A 15028-nucleotide genomic window follows, 5' to 3' on the forward strand; every position below is an offset into this window, starting at 1 on the left:
CTATAGGCCTCTTTGAGCTTCAGGTACTTGAGTTAGGGCTGATCATAGATAGACAGTTCTAATAAAATCTATCTTATCCTTTAGATATCGAATTCCCTGGCCGACTTGTGGAAATGCAGATCACTGTATCTTTTCAGGATTTGTATTGTTGCTTAGCAAAGTTGAGAATGAATTTTCTGAGCGCGGAATGATTTAGCGTACACAAATGACCGAATTATCTTGTTCTTAGTACAAACTTTTGCCATGTCTAGGTGAAATTGGGTTAAAGAATTCATGGTCACCAGGACAGTGAATCGTAAAGTTTTCTCCGTGTATGGTCAATGAAAAAAAAAAAAAAAAAAAAAAAAAAAAAAAAAAAAAAAAAAAAAAAAAAAAAAAAAAAAAAAGAAAGAAAGAAAGAAAGAAAGAAAAGAAAAGAAACAGAGGAGCATGGACAGTCTCTGTACTGCAAACAAGGTCCCATCACAATTTCCCTACTTCCAATACAAACCCCTATCCCACAGCCCCACCTCAAAATAAACAAGGCCAACGCACGGGTCTCGGGTAGATGTCACTGGCGTTCTAGTAAAGACCCGACTAGTTCAATTTCACAACATTTTGCCAGTCAATACCTTGCGCATCCGCCTGTCGCTTCATTTCTTCATCCCAAGGAGTTGCGGCTTGAGCGGATCGTGAATAGTAACGGGCCCCGTTACCCATCAAGAAGATGTCCTTGTACATATCACCAAGGTTAAGCTGCCTTCTGGCCATTTCCCTCAAGATGAGCTCATCTGGTTGGACAAATTTTGTGACTCTTTCATGTCGGCCGTATCCTTCATATTGAAGTGCTCCAACCTCGTGAGGAGGAACCCCATAAACGTACAGATCAGTCTCGTGTGGCAAAGGAGTATACTTCCAACGGACAAAGGATTTGAGAGTCTCAAACTCGTTTCGAAGAGCAACATCCCTCAAGACATCCCAAACAACGGTCATAGTAGGCTGAGCCATCAATAAATGGTATAAACGGCCCGTGATATTCGAACGTTTCTTCCTCAACAACGCATCGAGCTGAGCAATGAAGAGCATTGCGAAGAAAAGTTCGATATCTTGCCACATGTTACGGTTCGCTATTGTCCATTCACGACGTCTGTTATCTGGGATATCCATGAGGAACCAGAGCTTCTTGATGGCTGGCTCAGATGGCTTCGGCAACCCATGACCCGCAACGAGCATTTTTTCCATAATATTCTTGACTGTTTTCTCGCGGTAGATGATCATTTGCAACCAGCAAAAGGACGGCGCAAGGTTGTTTTCACCTACAATGTCGCGAGCAGGAATAAGTTGCCGCCTGACATTTGTATCATCGATGCACAGCCTCGAATAACATCTGAATGGAAATATTTGAGAAGATTCGGGAGCGTCCCGCGTCGCCTGGCGTTTGATGATATCTGAATAGTTTCTCTTCACAAACCGATTGAAGGGCTTGGAGGTTGCGAGTAAATTGATCAAATTTTCAACGTTGAGATACATGGTGAACTCAAGGGCTAAACCTTGATGATAAGTGAAAGCTAGGAGGATGTCGAAGCTATTGTGTGGGAGGTCTGTGGTATTTGAGCTCATGCTACCGGTATCCTGAGCGGTATTACTATTACTCACTGGTAGAGGGCTGATCGAGCCGCGAGACAAGGTAGGGAAAAGTTGAAGTCGAGGCTGTGGTCTATCCTGCTGATGAGACACGGCAAGACGGCTATTTCGCTGCGGGGGACGCCGAGTCTCTGCCCTTCTAATCCGACTCCCTTCGGAGGGTTGATGGGATCTTTCACTAGCATGAAGCTCAGATTGACGTCCATTCGAAGCACTCGATCCTTCGTGAGACACTGTATTCCTACTTTGAGCAGCTTCGGATCGAACCCCAGCCATAGGTTGCATTCTCAAACCTGCACCAGGATTGTTGGCGCTCCTGAAGATTGGCTGTCTCTGAGGAGATAGAGGACCGTGGGAACCCCTAGTTGGCTGAACAGGAAGTGGGTGAAGTACGCCAGTGAACCTCGCAGGTGGTATTTGGGGGATTGAAATACCGTTGTTCGTGATCTGCATCAAAGAAGGATTATTCGGCCTGTTCACAATGCCCTGGCTCCCGCCCTGGGTCTGGCTAATTGCGGGAGGCCTCATTGGTATCATATTCTCAGGCGCAATTCCTGCCAGTAGCTGCTGCCGGATGAGGTATGTCTGCAGAGCCTTGTCTGAAGCTGTCATAGTGTCCGTTGTGGTCTGAGCTGGGACAAAGCGTGAACCAGGGCTGGATCGCCTAGCTGGCTGAGCTGGGTTCGAAGTAGACGAATGCTCGGAATTAGTGGCGGTCGGATAAATGCTCTGCCCAGCATGTGGTGTGTTGCTTTGCATCGAGGCCTCTAGATGGCTACCCCTTCTAGGTTCGTTTGAAGCAGTGTGCTGTTCATGGCGAAGTCCATGTTCTCTCGAAGGGGCAGAGAGCATAATCAAAGTCTGAGCCGCTTCAATATCCTTATCATCTAGCGCCTCCATCTTGTTCGGTCTTTTCGTCACGACGTGCGTGATTAGAGAGTCTTTGGAGATAGTATGGTCAGCGATCTGGTGGAGATACAATTTCGCAAGTGTCAGGACGACGGGGAACACAAACCTTTGAAGCCTGATGAAGGACGATTACTACTAATACTTGCAGAGTAACTGGAAGTATAAAGCGCTCATCCTAGGGCTCAGGGTATTTAATGGCAGGCTTAGCTCTCTTGTGAGACAAAACATAAATTATTATTGATATTTGTACCCCTAGAGTGAATATGCATGTCCTATAAAATAGCCCAAAACATGACATCCAGTGAATCTAACCGTAGAGAATGTCTTCAGTGTCAGTATTAAGACACGGAGCGCGGACTTGGCACTCAAATTCACAAAAAGCACGCCACTGTAATGAGACAAGCTCAGAAATCAATAATGTCGCAGTAGTTCAGAGAGTGAATCACTATACAAACCAGTCCTTGTTCACCCTAAGGAAGTGAATTTCTGAAGCTGGGCTGTGTCAACAGTCTCCACTGCGGTGTCCGGTTGCTATAGATGCTGAATGCTCACTAACAACAAAATTTATTCAGAAAATTCAGGAAGAAATGTTAGCGTCAAAGACAGTGTTGAATTAAGATTGAGTATCGTCTCATAACGTAATAAGGTCATATGCTAATAGCTGAGCTGAGTTGAACCCTATCATGAGGATTGCTCTCCCTCATCTTTCCTTTCATCACCTCGTGTGCCCTCTATTGGTTCTGTATGTATTTCCACAAAGGCGGCCCGAGTAATATGACAAAAGTTGTGCATGATCTGCTGCAGCGAAATAAAGGATTCCAAGATGTATACACAAGTAGTGCTTATAGGATGAAAATAAGTATAAGAAGAAGAGAATAAAAGATCTGCCAACCGTGTAGCACGATAAAAAAAAATTCAAAACAACCAGACCCAAATAACCTGTTGAGAGGTAAACCGCCCCGAACTCCGTTCCAAATCATGAATACCATCCACTGTTAAAAAGGGGGTAAAAAGTATGTGTTACAAACCACGTAGAAGACGTTATCTCCGGTGCAAAAGAGTCAAAAATTCCTCCCTGGTCTTTGCGCTAGATCGCATACATCCCAACATGCAGCTCGTCGTGGTGGTGCTGCTTGTTTTTTGCACACCGCGCATAACCATACAAAGGTGCGAGGACTCCATGACGACACCAACACCTAATGGCTTCAAGACCTCCGATATGGCGAGCGCGACTTGTTTTGTAAGGCGCTCCTGCACCTGCAGTCTCCGAGAGAACATTTCCGCCAGGCGCGCCAATTTGGAAAGCCCAAGAACACGGCGATCAGGGATATAGCCGATATGCATCTACGGTGAAGATAACTGATCAGCAAGGTTGTATAGTCCAAATCCAAGACATAATCCATACCTTTCCCATAAAAGGAACCATGTGGTGTTCACATAGAGAGAAGACCTCGATATCCTTGACAATAACTAACTCATCGTGGTCCTCATGGAAAACTGCGCCATTGACCAGATCCCTGACATTCTCCTCGTAGCCTTTGGTGAAGTAGAGCATGGCTTTGGCATATCTCTCTGGGGTCTCCCGCAAACCTTCTCTCTCTGGATCCTCTCCAATACACTCCAGAATGGTTCTCACTGCTCCTGCTAATTTTTGAACTCGTTCTTCAGTTTCCTCGGGCGAAGACTCCAACCGCGCCCTTGTGCCGGGGCCTATCGGGCAAAAATAGTTAGACGATATGTTCATTGTAATATTAGCCGTGTCACTTACAGGGCCAGCTCAGTCCATCAAAATCGATTGGAGGATATAGAGTGTATGGACTTGCTGGGCGGCTAGCTGTCGACGGTGGGGTCAAAGCCCGGGTGTCATCTCTTGGATCACGGGGCGGGTCATTCAATGATGGTCTAGAAACCCAGTTAGTCACGAGCTGAACGTCAAGGTGTACAAACGACATACTTCACCGCGCCTGAGACCGTATTCGATTCGTTAGTGACGGGGGTAGACTCGTCGACAGCGTGTGCGACGGTTTCTGGCAAATTGAACTCTGCCGGGACACGGGGGGCAAATGAGGAGCGAATAGATGAGTTGAGACTCTCCCTTTCGCGAGCACCACGAGAGTTCATGGTGGAATTGAGCGAAGAACTCCCGTTCAACAGACGAGGCGGAACAGCGGATTTAGGCTTCGAGCCTTGAGGAGGAGATCCAGAACTCATGATGGAGGTGGAGGAAGGTGAACACAGATGAGTAATTCTAAGTAGGTAGGTATGTGGAGGGGGAATGTGTCCGCCGATGAATTGGCCGGGCCAGAGCTTTTTAGTATGCAGATGACGGAGAAACAGGTGACAAATTCAGAATCTTTGGATCATAACAGTTGCAGTAATCATAAGGTTATCCTGACATGCAATAATGAGACATATTTATGATGGTTTTGAGGAGGGGCAGAAAAAAAAATAAGCTAAGGAGGGGACACCGTTTTGGAATGGCGACATTCTTGACGGGGCCGATGGACGATTGGACCTTCTCCGGTGCCGATCTGATTGTAACTGCTCACCGCCTGCGGGATCGGCCAGTGACGGCAAATCCGCTGACCTCAAAGTGGACGTACCTCAGTCCCTGTATTGTATTATCATTACCACTTACTATATATTAACATCAACGATAATTCTAATCACATTCTGCCGATCCAATACTAGTAATATGACTGTTTACTTGAATCTGTGTATTGTCACGGGTATCGAAATAGATATTTCTTCCAGAATCGCCTACTCATTCTCGTCAATCCAACTGGATTTACGGAGTACTACTTACTTTTTTCGTTCATGTCATTTTTCTAGTTGTACTACTATACTCCATCCTTCCTTCCTTACGACACAATACTCCTCGTGTATGTATGTATGTATGTATGTATGTATGTACATACTAGTACTAGTACATAAATTTTACACCATTGTAGCTTATGGAACCTTAGTTTGTCGTACAGCTCTAATTCGGCTCGACGAGATGACTCAGTACGTTTTTCCCAGAATCTCGCGCACTATCCGCATCCCTTGAAGCTTTGGCTATCCCGGGGGACCAATGGCCTTAGGATCAGTTACCGATCTTACTGTACCTTATACAAATTTTACCAGATACACGGTATCTCCGACTCAGGGAAACTTATACTCTTACAGGCTGTATCATCCATCCTACTTGTAGGTTCCCTCTAAAATAATCGGGAAAGTATGGAGCTGATTCGTTCCCTGAAACCCCGCGGACTCAATGGTGTGGAACCAAATCGAGCCTTCATCCCTACCCTGGTAGTCTCAGAGTTCCTTATGAACATGAACCGAGTATTTCTTCTCTATCGGATGGTTAAGCCTAACTGTCTTGAGTCATTGTTCTAGACGAAAGCAGAATCATTATTTCCTCCGGAACTCATTAAAAATAGCAAGGTTAGCAGGAAGATCCACACCTACGAGCTCTGTAAAAGCACCCTAGAATATCCGATACTTAGCGTCTTGCAAAGCTACTCGAGCTCGGGAAGGCATAGTATTATACAGTTGAATCTAGTAAATAGCGGTGATCTCGATACTGTCTATTGCTCAGCATTAATAGGTAAATATAGCTGGATGGTCTTCTCTCCACGACAATCCATCCTCATTGTATACAGCGCGCCAAGATCCGTGTGATTATTCAGGTACATGGAAGGGAAATAGCGCTTAGGACCTACTGCTCCCGAGTCTTAGTATTGATGCGACACCATATATTAGTACAGCAATCCTGCAATCAAACAAACCAATCACTACTAACTAGCGGGCTGTATCTATTAAGGTCTTGATTCGTTTCCATAGTCCCTGAAGTTAGGTGATCACGGATACACCACATTCATCCATAATAAATGAACCCTCTTCTAGTGCGTGTATGAGTGCAGAGGTATAGTGGGAAATTAGGACATTAGCGGAAGTGGTAAGGGGCATCCCCTGAGACGGGATATCACGCGAAGCGATAGTGATTGATCTCTGGTAAAGGAAATACATTGGTTGCGCGAGAGTATTCAGGAAGTCTGGTCAGACTGTAGTGTTGTTCTTCTGGTAATGATTATCAATACAGCGAATGCAAAACTTTCGTTCTAACACAAGCTCACATATCTCTTTCTCATTGATATTTTCGTCCTGTCTGCAGCACTTATACAAGATCCTAGAATATTGCCGTATCGGGTAATAAAATCCTCGGGATATTGGATGTTAACATGGAATTAATCAGGCCTCCAATTCCTCAGTTGGCACATCCTCCAAGTCCTTACCAACAATAGCATCAGCAACCTTCCACACCTGTAACAGATTGTCTTCAGCAGCAGAACACAGAACCCATGGGTCGTTAAGGTTCCAACTGAAGTCAGAGATACGGTTGGTGTGACCACCATGCATGAAGAGGCTGTAGAAAGGCCAAATTAGCAACCAATGTTCGTAAAGCGAAAAGCACCACTAGAGTAACGTACAGCTCAGGGGGTCCATCCTGTGCATCATCAGGGGTTTGCTCCTCGCCACTCCGGCTAAGATCCCAGAACATAATTTTACGATCATAGCTTGCACTAGCCAAGACAGCTTCCTCGAACGGATGCCAAGACAAGGATGTTACAGAGTCGGTATGGCACTCGAGTGTGTGCAGTTTAGTCTTGAGATTGCGCAGATCCCAGAGACCAATGGATTTATCAGCTGAACCTGTCGCGAGAACGGTTTCTGCAGCAGGGTTAAATGCAATTGCGTTGATTGCATCACGGTGTTGGCCTTCCGCAGAAGCTGCCGCACGACTTGTTTCTGCTTCTCGGATGTCAAGGATTTGAAGGGTGATATCATCGGAAACTGTGCCAATGAGAGAAGAATGGAGTGGGTGGTACTGAACATCGTTGACAATCGACGAATGATGGGTGTATGTACGAGTTGGCTTCAATGCCTTATTGCCTTTCGTGTACGTCGTTAAGTCCCTGCAATGAGAGTTAGTTTTTAGAGGGTGGACACAGCGACTGGAGTACAGTGCAATTACCAGAGTCGGACAGTCTTGTCTTCGCTACCTGTGACGAGGTGACCTGTGGTGTGCGGGCTCCAGCTAAGACCAAATCCTTCCTTCGTGTGACCTAGAAGCTCCATTTGAGGGTTCACTGTGCCAGTAGGCAGGCTGGGGTGTTTGGAGCGATCCCAAATCATCACCCTTCCATCCGTACACATGGTGGCAATCACATTGGGGTTTTGAGGTTGATAGCGCGCCTTGTTTACTTCGCCTTTGTGATCAATCTTCTGGACAATATTGAACTTGATTTCCATTGGGGCCTTTTTGGAGCTACCGCCATAGCCACCAATTTCCCCACGCTCTTCATCGTAGTCGTCCGGATTAGGAGCCGAAGGGTTGGGAAGTTGCACATGAGCAATTTGTAGATAGTTTTGTGCATCACTTGAGGTGTGTGTACCAAGCAGCAATCGATGAGTTGAATACGGCTTGTCGGGGACCCTATAAAGGTTAGATTCATATAGCACAGCTAACAGTGAGACAGGCGCATACTCTTGCTTGTCAGGAAGCCATTGTGTTGTAAGAGTAGGCCATTCTAATGCCGTACTAAGAATCATATCGTATAAGAAAGGCGCATTCTTCTTCCAAGTTTTGTATTCTGATTTAAGCCTTTAGTCTCATAATCGAATCCTGAGGAACAAAACTCAGTCACCTTCGTTAATGACTTTCTCCTCAGTACGCTCTTCCTCCTGCTCTTCCTGTTCCTCAATAAATCCTAAAGCGACGAGGAGTTAGATTCGTTTGCGCAAATAGAAGTGGAACAGAAATCGCACCGTCGTCGTAGGGCTCCATGACTATCGTAGGAGATCACTCTAAGACAGAGAATAAGAACAGTGTTTTGAGGGATAATTATGAAGTAACTATACAAATTGCACCATAAGAGGGAGAATAAACGTTGTTATATGAATGAAAACTGTGTAAGGCCAACGGTGACAGAGCTTTGAGCTGCAGACTGAGCTCTCCCGCTGGAGAAACGCGACCTTCCCGTTGACAGCGCGTTAATGGGCGCCCAGAAAAGCTAAACCATTTTCGGTAATCACGGCTTGGCGCCATCATCTCCATCCTTGACCTCACGACCGCTGACTCGGCAGAGTCACCAAACCTCGCTGATCTTTATGATTCTTAAAGGCGCTCTCGCCTTCTTTTAATGTTTCTTTCTGTTTGGAACATCGTTTTATTTCTTTTTAGTTTGGAATCCCACGTTCTCTGAGAATTCGCAGTCAGCTGTTCCTGTCTATACGATCGCATTACCCATTCATTGAATGATTTGCCCCCGACTTCGATTACTTCTTCGCTTCTGACGACTGCGACGACCACCACGACAGACTAGAGACCTTCACATTTTCTTATCTCTACAATATAGCCTTCAGGGGATTTCATTGTATTGATTCATCATGGGTGTTCCTAAGTTCTTCCGCTGGCTGAGCGAGCGGTATCCTGCGATCTCAATGCTGATCGCAGAGAATCGGATACCTGAATTCGACAACCTGTACCTCGACATGAATGGTATTATTCATAATTGTACGCACAAAGATAGCGACTCCCCTACTTTTCGCATGACCGAGGATAAGATGTTTATCGCCATATTTAATTATATCGAGCATCTGTACGGCAAAATCAAACCAAAGAAACTCTTCTTTATGGCGATTGATGGTGTTGCCCCTCGGGCCAAAATGAACCAACAGCGTGCACGACGATTCAGGACAGCTTTGGATGCTGAGGTTGCGAAGGAAAAAGCCATTAGCCAAGGAATTGAGATGCCCAAGGAGGATGCTTTCGACAGCAATTGTATTACCCCGGGCACGGAATTCATGGCTAAACTGACAGAACAATTAAAGTATTTCATCAGCAAGAAGATATCGGAGGATAAAGATTGGCAAGGAGTCGAGATCGTACTATCAGGTCATGAAGTACCAGGAGAAGGTGAACATAAGATCATGGAATACATCCGGCATGCGAAAGCACAGCCAGCTTATGACCCCAATGTTCGCCACTGTCTTTATGGTCTCGACGCCGATTTGATCATGTTGGGACTCCTCAGTCATGACCCTCACTTCTGTCTTCTTCGTGAGGAAGTAACGTTTGGGCGTCAAGTCCAGAAAAAGCCCAAGGAACTTGAACATCAAAACTTCTACCTTTTACACTTGTGCATGGTCAGAGAGTACCTAGAATTGGAGTTTCAGGAGTTGGAACGGAACGACGTTTTGAGCTTTTCTTTTGATATGGAACGGGTTATCGACGACTTCATCTTGATGGCGTTCTTTGTTGGAAATGACTTTCTACCTAATTTGCCTAATCTGCATATTAACGAAGGTGCCTTGGCGTTCTTGTTTAAAGTCTACAAGGAGATCTTGCCAAAGATGGGTGGGTATATCAACGAGCAGGGCGTTATCAACATGGAGCGTCTGGGTATGCTTCTTGACGGCTTGAGTGATGTTGAATTCCGCTTTTTTGAAGCTGAGTACTCAGGCGAGCGATGGATCCAGGCCAAGAAAAATGGCGGAGAAGACAACTCCGAATCCCAGGAAAGACCTAAAAGTCTTACAATTACCCCAGCACAGAAGAATCTTCTGAAAGAGGTCAAGAAATATGTACTCAACCGACCTGAAAAGGCGGTAGACCCTCAACCTCTTGATTTCCCTCCCACACTGCCTGCTCGAGATCGCAAGTTCTTGGAGCAACTTGCAGATGACCTTCGACTGCCGTGGACCACTGAGCCAGATGAACATGGGGAACGATTTATTAGATTTAAGCTTCCAGCAAAACAAGATGACAATAGCGACGACGAGGAAGACGAAGAGGCATCCATGGCTGTTCAACGTATCATCCGAAAGTACGAGAATGCAAAGGTTCAAGAGCAATCTGCTGAAGACGCTCAGAAAGCTGCTGAGAAGAAATATGAGGAAAAGTTCCAAGAGTGGAAAAACAAGTACTATACAGAAAAGTTTGAATGGGGGCTGGAAAGCCATGAAGAAATGACCAAATTAACGGAGAACTATGTGCAAGGTCTCCAGTGGGTTTTGTACTATTATTACAGAGGCATAGCGTCCTGGCCTTGGTTCTTCCAGTATCACTATGCTCCAATGATTTCTGGTTGGTTTTCCTACCGACCTTCAAACGATTCTCACTAACTTGCTTTAGATGTTAAAAAGGGGCTGAATGCAGATACGAATTTCCAGCTTGGTCAACCCTTCAGGCCTTACGAGCAACTTATGGGTGTCTTACCCGATCGAAGCAAGAAAATCGTACCTGCTGCCTACAGAGACTTGATGACTTCACCGGAGTCTCCTATTGTCGATTTCTACCCTCGTGATTTTGAGTTGGATATGAATGGTAAGAAGATGGAGTGGGAGGCAGTTGTTAAAATCCCATTCATCGAGGAGAAACGCTTGTTGGATGCTCTTAAAACGAAAGAGCATCTATTAACTCCGGAAGAAAAGGCACGGAATGGCTTCGGTGCTAGCCTTAAGTTCACGTACTCGCCCGATGTACAGTTTATCTACCCATCGTCACTCCCTGGTGTTTTCCCAGACATCCCTAATTGCCATTGCATCGAGAATATCTTCGACTTGCCTACTATGGATGGTCTTGAGCCCTACATTGGTTTGGTTGATGGAGCTCAACTTGGAGCATCAGCATTAGCAGGTTTCCCAAGTTTGAAGACTTTGCCTCACGTTGGCCAACTAGGCTTTCATGGGGTGTGCGTCTTCCAGCAAGAGAGCCGCAACGAAAGCATGGTCATCACAGTACTTGATCCTGGAAGCAGGTCAAGTAGCTTGTTGGCTAAGCAGAAGCTCGGGCAGCGTGTTTTTGTGGGTTATCCATTCCTACAAGAAGCATACGTTGTTCGTGTTTCCGATGAGCTTTTCGATTACATCAAGCCTGAAGGGGAGGAGCATGTTGTAAATATTCCCCATACTGAGGCTCAAATCGAGCAATGGAAGAAGAAAGCCGACAAGATCGAAGGAACTTATAGCAGGCGACTTGGCACGATCATTGGCCCTGTCGAGGCGATGGTACACGTTCAACTACTGAAAGGGTTACTCAAAACCGATGAAGGTGCTACAGTGAAAGAATTCGCAGATATCCCGGGACAAGAAACCGACTACGCTCTTCAGCTCGTCGTTGATGAAGTGATCAATCCCGATGAACGCTTCATTGAACGTGATGCTTTGCCTATCGAAGAAGAATTCCCCGAAGGCTCTCGTGCCTTTTTCCTCGGAGAATTCAATTACGGTAGGCCCATGCATATCACAGGGCATAGTAATGGCAAAGTGAACGGATTAATCGCTGCTGTTAAAGGCCGAGAACCCGAGTTTGGAAAGGAGCGTGCCAGGGATGCCGAGAGGTTTTGTCCTTACATGCCTTCTTACGCGATTGCCCGCAGCCTACAGCTAAATCCCTTAGTATTGGCGAAAATCACTTCAGCCTTTTCTGTGGATGTGGAGGGTCAGCGTGTTAATCTGGGTCTAAACTTGAAATTCGAGGCGAGGAAACAAAAGGTTCTGGGCTATTCACGCCGTGGAGATTCTGGCTGGGAGTTTAGCCCCAAAGCGGTTGAATTACTCCAGCAATACATGATCAAATTCCCAGAATTCATCGCTGGTATCCAGCGTAACCCTCAGGGTGATCGCTATAAGCCAACTGATTTCTATCCTGAAGAGACCGCCCTTGTGAAGGTCAAGGAGATTCGTGAGTGGCTCAAATCTATCGAGGCCAAGAATTTCGAGAGAGTTCCTCTCGATGCTGAACAGCTCGATTCCGACATTGTAAAGTTGATCGAGCAGGATGGGGATCAATTGATTCAAAGCCAGCCCGCGATGCAAGCAAAGAAAGTAGGGGGTGTTCCACGAAGTGCTCTTCTCAGGCCATCTGATGTGGAGCAGAGACTCGGGAACCAAACGTTTAGACTTGGTGACCGCGTTGTCTATGCCCAGGACTCCGGAAAAGTGCCCATAGCCACTCGCGGAACGGTCGTTGGTCTCACCCGGACGTCACGGGCTCTTCTCCTAGATGTTGTTTTCGACGTTTCGTTCATGAGCGGAACGACACTAGGTGACCGATGCTCTCCATTCCGGGGACAGACAGTTCTGTCATCTTCTGTCCTTAATGTTTCATACCGACAGCTACTCGCCACAAGCCGTGCAGCCAGCAGCCAGCAAAGTCAACAATCACCTTTGACAGTTGCGGGCTATGGTGCTCCTTCTGGTCCTGGTGGACAGGGGCAGCTGAAAGAAGCTTCAGCCCCTCCACCTCTCAGTGGCTCTTACCGAGGTGCTGTTGCAGGTATGGGTAACGGTCGCGGCAATGGCTTTCCTCAAAGGGGCCGGGGTGGTCGTGGCGGACGGGGCGCCTCTAATGGTGTCGGGCCGCAGACAACCCTACCTTTTCGGCCACATCTCAACGGTGGAGAACAGCAAACGGATGGGTCACATCGCGGAGGTAGAGGGAGAGGCCGCGGCGGCATGGCCCGTACTCGAGGAGGATACGTCGCCGTGGATCCCAATCCGGATGCGGGTGTAGTAAAACACAACCCGAACTTCCGGCCACACAATTACTCACAAGTTCCCCCACCTAAGAATTTGAACAACCGTGGCGGACGTGGTGGCCGAGGAAACCCTCGGGGGAGCCATCGCGGCAGAGGTGCTACTGCAGGGAACAATCAGGCTTGATTCTCCACTTGATACCTAGCCGTGTCTGGATGTCGCCCTCTTGGTATTGAATTATCTGAACTTGAACTGGTCTGGATGATATGTAGGAAGAGATGCATTGAGCTTTATTTCTCGTCTTAGAGGCGAATAGAGGCATGGAAATTTATGGAGTATACACGCATTGAGATGAACCTGTATATACTGTGCCATAACCTATCATTCAGTACTACTCCATAGGTATCGGAGTGAACTTACCCGAGGTAGCAACAGACTAGACCCAAAGGTGATTAGTGACCACCCCTCGCATAAATACGTTTCTATTGAGCTTGTTCAGGAAGTGCGGAGATGGATAAATATCCGAGTACCTAGTACTCACTAGTAGTGGTTCATCTTTGATGAATAAATACCGAACCATAGTCAACATACCTACCATACCCTCACTGAAACAAAACGAACCATGACCTCAATCCCCGACTTCGACAGCCTAACCCTAAACCCCAAGGGTCCCGTAGGAAACGCATGGGGCCTGTTCCCTAGAAGTGACATCGGCATGCTCAACCTGCTTACCCCAGAAACTGTCCGGCAGGCAGCGAGCGAGGAGATTCGTACGGGTGTCCGAATCTCGCTCGATCTAGCATTAGACCGACTCAACCACCCGAGTTATGGACGCAAGTCATTCACCCGGGAAATGGTGAACAAGGCGCCGAGGATTGTGAATGACGATATTTTGATGTTTAATACGCAGACGAGTAGTCAGTGGGATGGGTTTCGGCATTATGGTATGTGAGTCTGTGTCTGTGGTCTCTTCGGAGCAGTGCCAGTGTTTTTGTGATGTGGTGGTGGGACAAGGGTTAACGGGAAATGATATATATATCTATATATATATAGGGCATCAGGGATTAGCACGTTACTATAAGGGACATACGTTAGAAGAGTTGCAGAATTCACCTGTTATCGGGATTGATTGTAAGATACTAGTTCACTCCCAATCATCACCCCTTTCAAATCTAGACCGTGCCAACAAAAATGAAAAACAAAAAGCTTGGGTAAATAACGGCGGCATCGTAGGTCGAGGAGTCCTCCTCGACTACGCAACCTGGGCGAAAAAGAACTCAATTCCCCTAACCCCATTCCAAACAACCAGCATCCCCCTCTCCTACATCAAACGCATAGTTCAAGAAGATAACATTCAATTCCGACCCGGCGACATCCTCTTCGTCCGCACCGGCTTCACAGAAGCCTACAACAACCTCTCAAAGGAGGAAGAAGCCGCGCTGGCCCAGCGCCCCAGTCCCGATTTCTCCGGCATCGAGAACGGTGAATCCACGCTGCGCTGGCTGTGGGAGAACCAGTTTGCCGCAATTGCCGGTGACTCACCAAGCTTTGAGCCTTCACCTGTCGTCAGGGAGGATTCACCGGCGGATACGACATTGCACCAGTGGTGTCTTGCAGGGTGGGGGATGCCGATCGGGGAGTACTTTGATTTGGAGGAACTCGCAGAGTATTGTCGGGTGAATGGGAGGTGGAGTTTCTTTTTGTCGAGCGTGCCGCTTAAGGTGAGTGAATTGAGCTGTCGTGCGGGTTACATGCTGGTGGGTGCTAATGGGTGTCTTAGGTTCCGGGGGGTGTCGCGAGTCCGCCAAATGCGGTTGCTATTCTTTGATATGTAGGCTTAAATTATTCTCAGGAGTTATGGAGGCTTTGCAATGCAAATGTGTGAATTTAGACTAATTCCAGACTAACTAGAGGTAGGAGCCAAAGACAGATAACAAAAACACAATATCAGTCAATGTGAATGGATGTT

The 15028-nt window shown here is 46.8% G+C and overlaps 5 protein-coding genes across 5 annotated transcripts; 2 read left to right on the plus strand and 3 right to left on the minus strand.

Annotated features, from left to right (window-relative positions):
* Positions 1-576: 576 nt before the first annotated feature.
* On the minus strand, positions 577-2235 carry BDV38DRAFT_272720 (uncharacterized protein; the record flags this gene model as incomplete). The annotated part of the gene is made up of 1 exon (XM_032057537.1): positions 577-2235. One exon carries the CDS (start codon positions 2233-2235, stop codon positions 577-579), a length of 1659 nt encoding a protein of 552 aa, XP_031911592.1.
* A 1058-nt stretch (positions 2236-3293) lies between these two features.
* BDV38DRAFT_136657 (GTP cyclohydrolase I) lies at positions 3294-4830 on the minus strand. The gene is made up of 4 exons (XM_032051372.1): positions 4487-4830; positions 4301-4434; positions 3938-4242; positions 3294-3876 (listed from the first exon to the last, which is right to left on the minus strand). The coding sequence occupies exons 1-4, from the start codon at positions 4741-4743 to the stop codon at positions 3574-3576; spliced, it is 999 nt and encodes a 332-aa protein (XP_031911593.1). The 5' UTR covers positions 4744-4830; the 3' UTR covers positions 3294-3573.
* A 1257-nt stretch (positions 4831-6087) lies between these two features.
* Positions 6088-8365, minus strand: BDV38DRAFT_294546 (WD repeat RBAP46/RBAP48/MSI1 family protein; the record flags this gene model as incomplete). Its single annotated transcript, XM_032062521.1, has 6 exons — positions 6088-6943; positions 7008-7493; positions 7553-8014; positions 8066-8171; positions 8226-8288; positions 8347-8365. 6 exons carry the CDS (start codon positions 8363-8365, stop codon positions 6769-6771), a joined length of 1311 nt encoding a protein of 436 aa, XP_031911594.1. The 3' UTR covers positions 6088-6768.
* A 313-nt stretch (positions 8366-8678) lies between these two features.
* BDV38DRAFT_136691 (chromatin-binding exonuclease XRN1) lies at positions 8679-13615 on the plus strand. Its single transcript, XM_032051373.1, has 2 exons — positions 8679-10666; positions 10715-13615. The coding sequence occupies exons 1-2, from the start codon at positions 8968-8970 to the stop codon at positions 13243-13245; spliced, it is 4230 nt and encodes a 1409-aa protein (XP_031911595.1). The 5' UTR covers positions 8679-8967; the 3' UTR covers positions 13246-13615.
* Positions 13616-13681: 66 nt separating this feature from the next.
* On the plus strand, positions 13682-14887 carry BDV38DRAFT_272724 (uncharacterized protein; the record flags this gene model as incomplete). The annotated part of the gene is made up of 4 exons (XM_032057538.1): positions 13682-14003; positions 14113-14190; positions 14266-14780; positions 14840-14887. 4 exons carry the CDS (start codon positions 13682-13684, stop codon positions 14885-14887), a joined length of 963 nt encoding a protein of 320 aa, XP_031911596.1.
* Positions 14888-15028: the final 141 nt, after the last annotated feature.

This window comes from Aspergillus pseudotamarii (genome assembly GCF_009193445.1).
Source record: "Aspergillus pseudotamarii strain CBS 117625 unplaced genomic scaffold BDV38scaffold_42, whole genome shotgun sequence".
NCBI lineage: Eukaryota > Fungi > Ascomycota > Eurotiomycetes > Eurotiales > Aspergillaceae > Aspergillus > Aspergillus pseudotamarii.

What these genes read in the sequence shown, in the direction of transcription:
- BDV38DRAFT_136657 (XM_032051372.1), bottom strand. Translation starts at nt 4,743, where the DNA reads ATGAGTTCTGGATCTCCTCCTCAAGGCTCGAAGCCTAAATCCGCTGTT. An exon ending in ACGGTCTCAGGCGCGGTGAA is followed by an intron (nt 4,435 to 4,486) that starts GTATGTCGTTTG and finishes CTGGGTTTCTAG; the next exon opens with ACCATCATTGAATGACCCGC. An exon ending in TGGTTCCTTTTATGGGAAAG is followed by an intron (nt 3,877 to 3,937) that starts GTATGGATTATG and finishes TCTTCACCGTAG; the next exon opens with ATGCATATCGGCTATATCCC.
- BDV38DRAFT_136691 (XM_032051373.1), top strand. Translation starts at nt 8,968, where the DNA reads ATGGGTGTTCCTAAGTTCTTCCGCTGGCTGAGCGAGCGGTATCCTGCG. An exon ending in CTATGCTCCAATGATTTCTG is followed by an intron (nt 10,667 to 10,714) that starts GTTGGTTTTCCT and finishes AACTTGCTTTAG; the next exon opens with ATGTTAAAAAGGGGCTGAAT.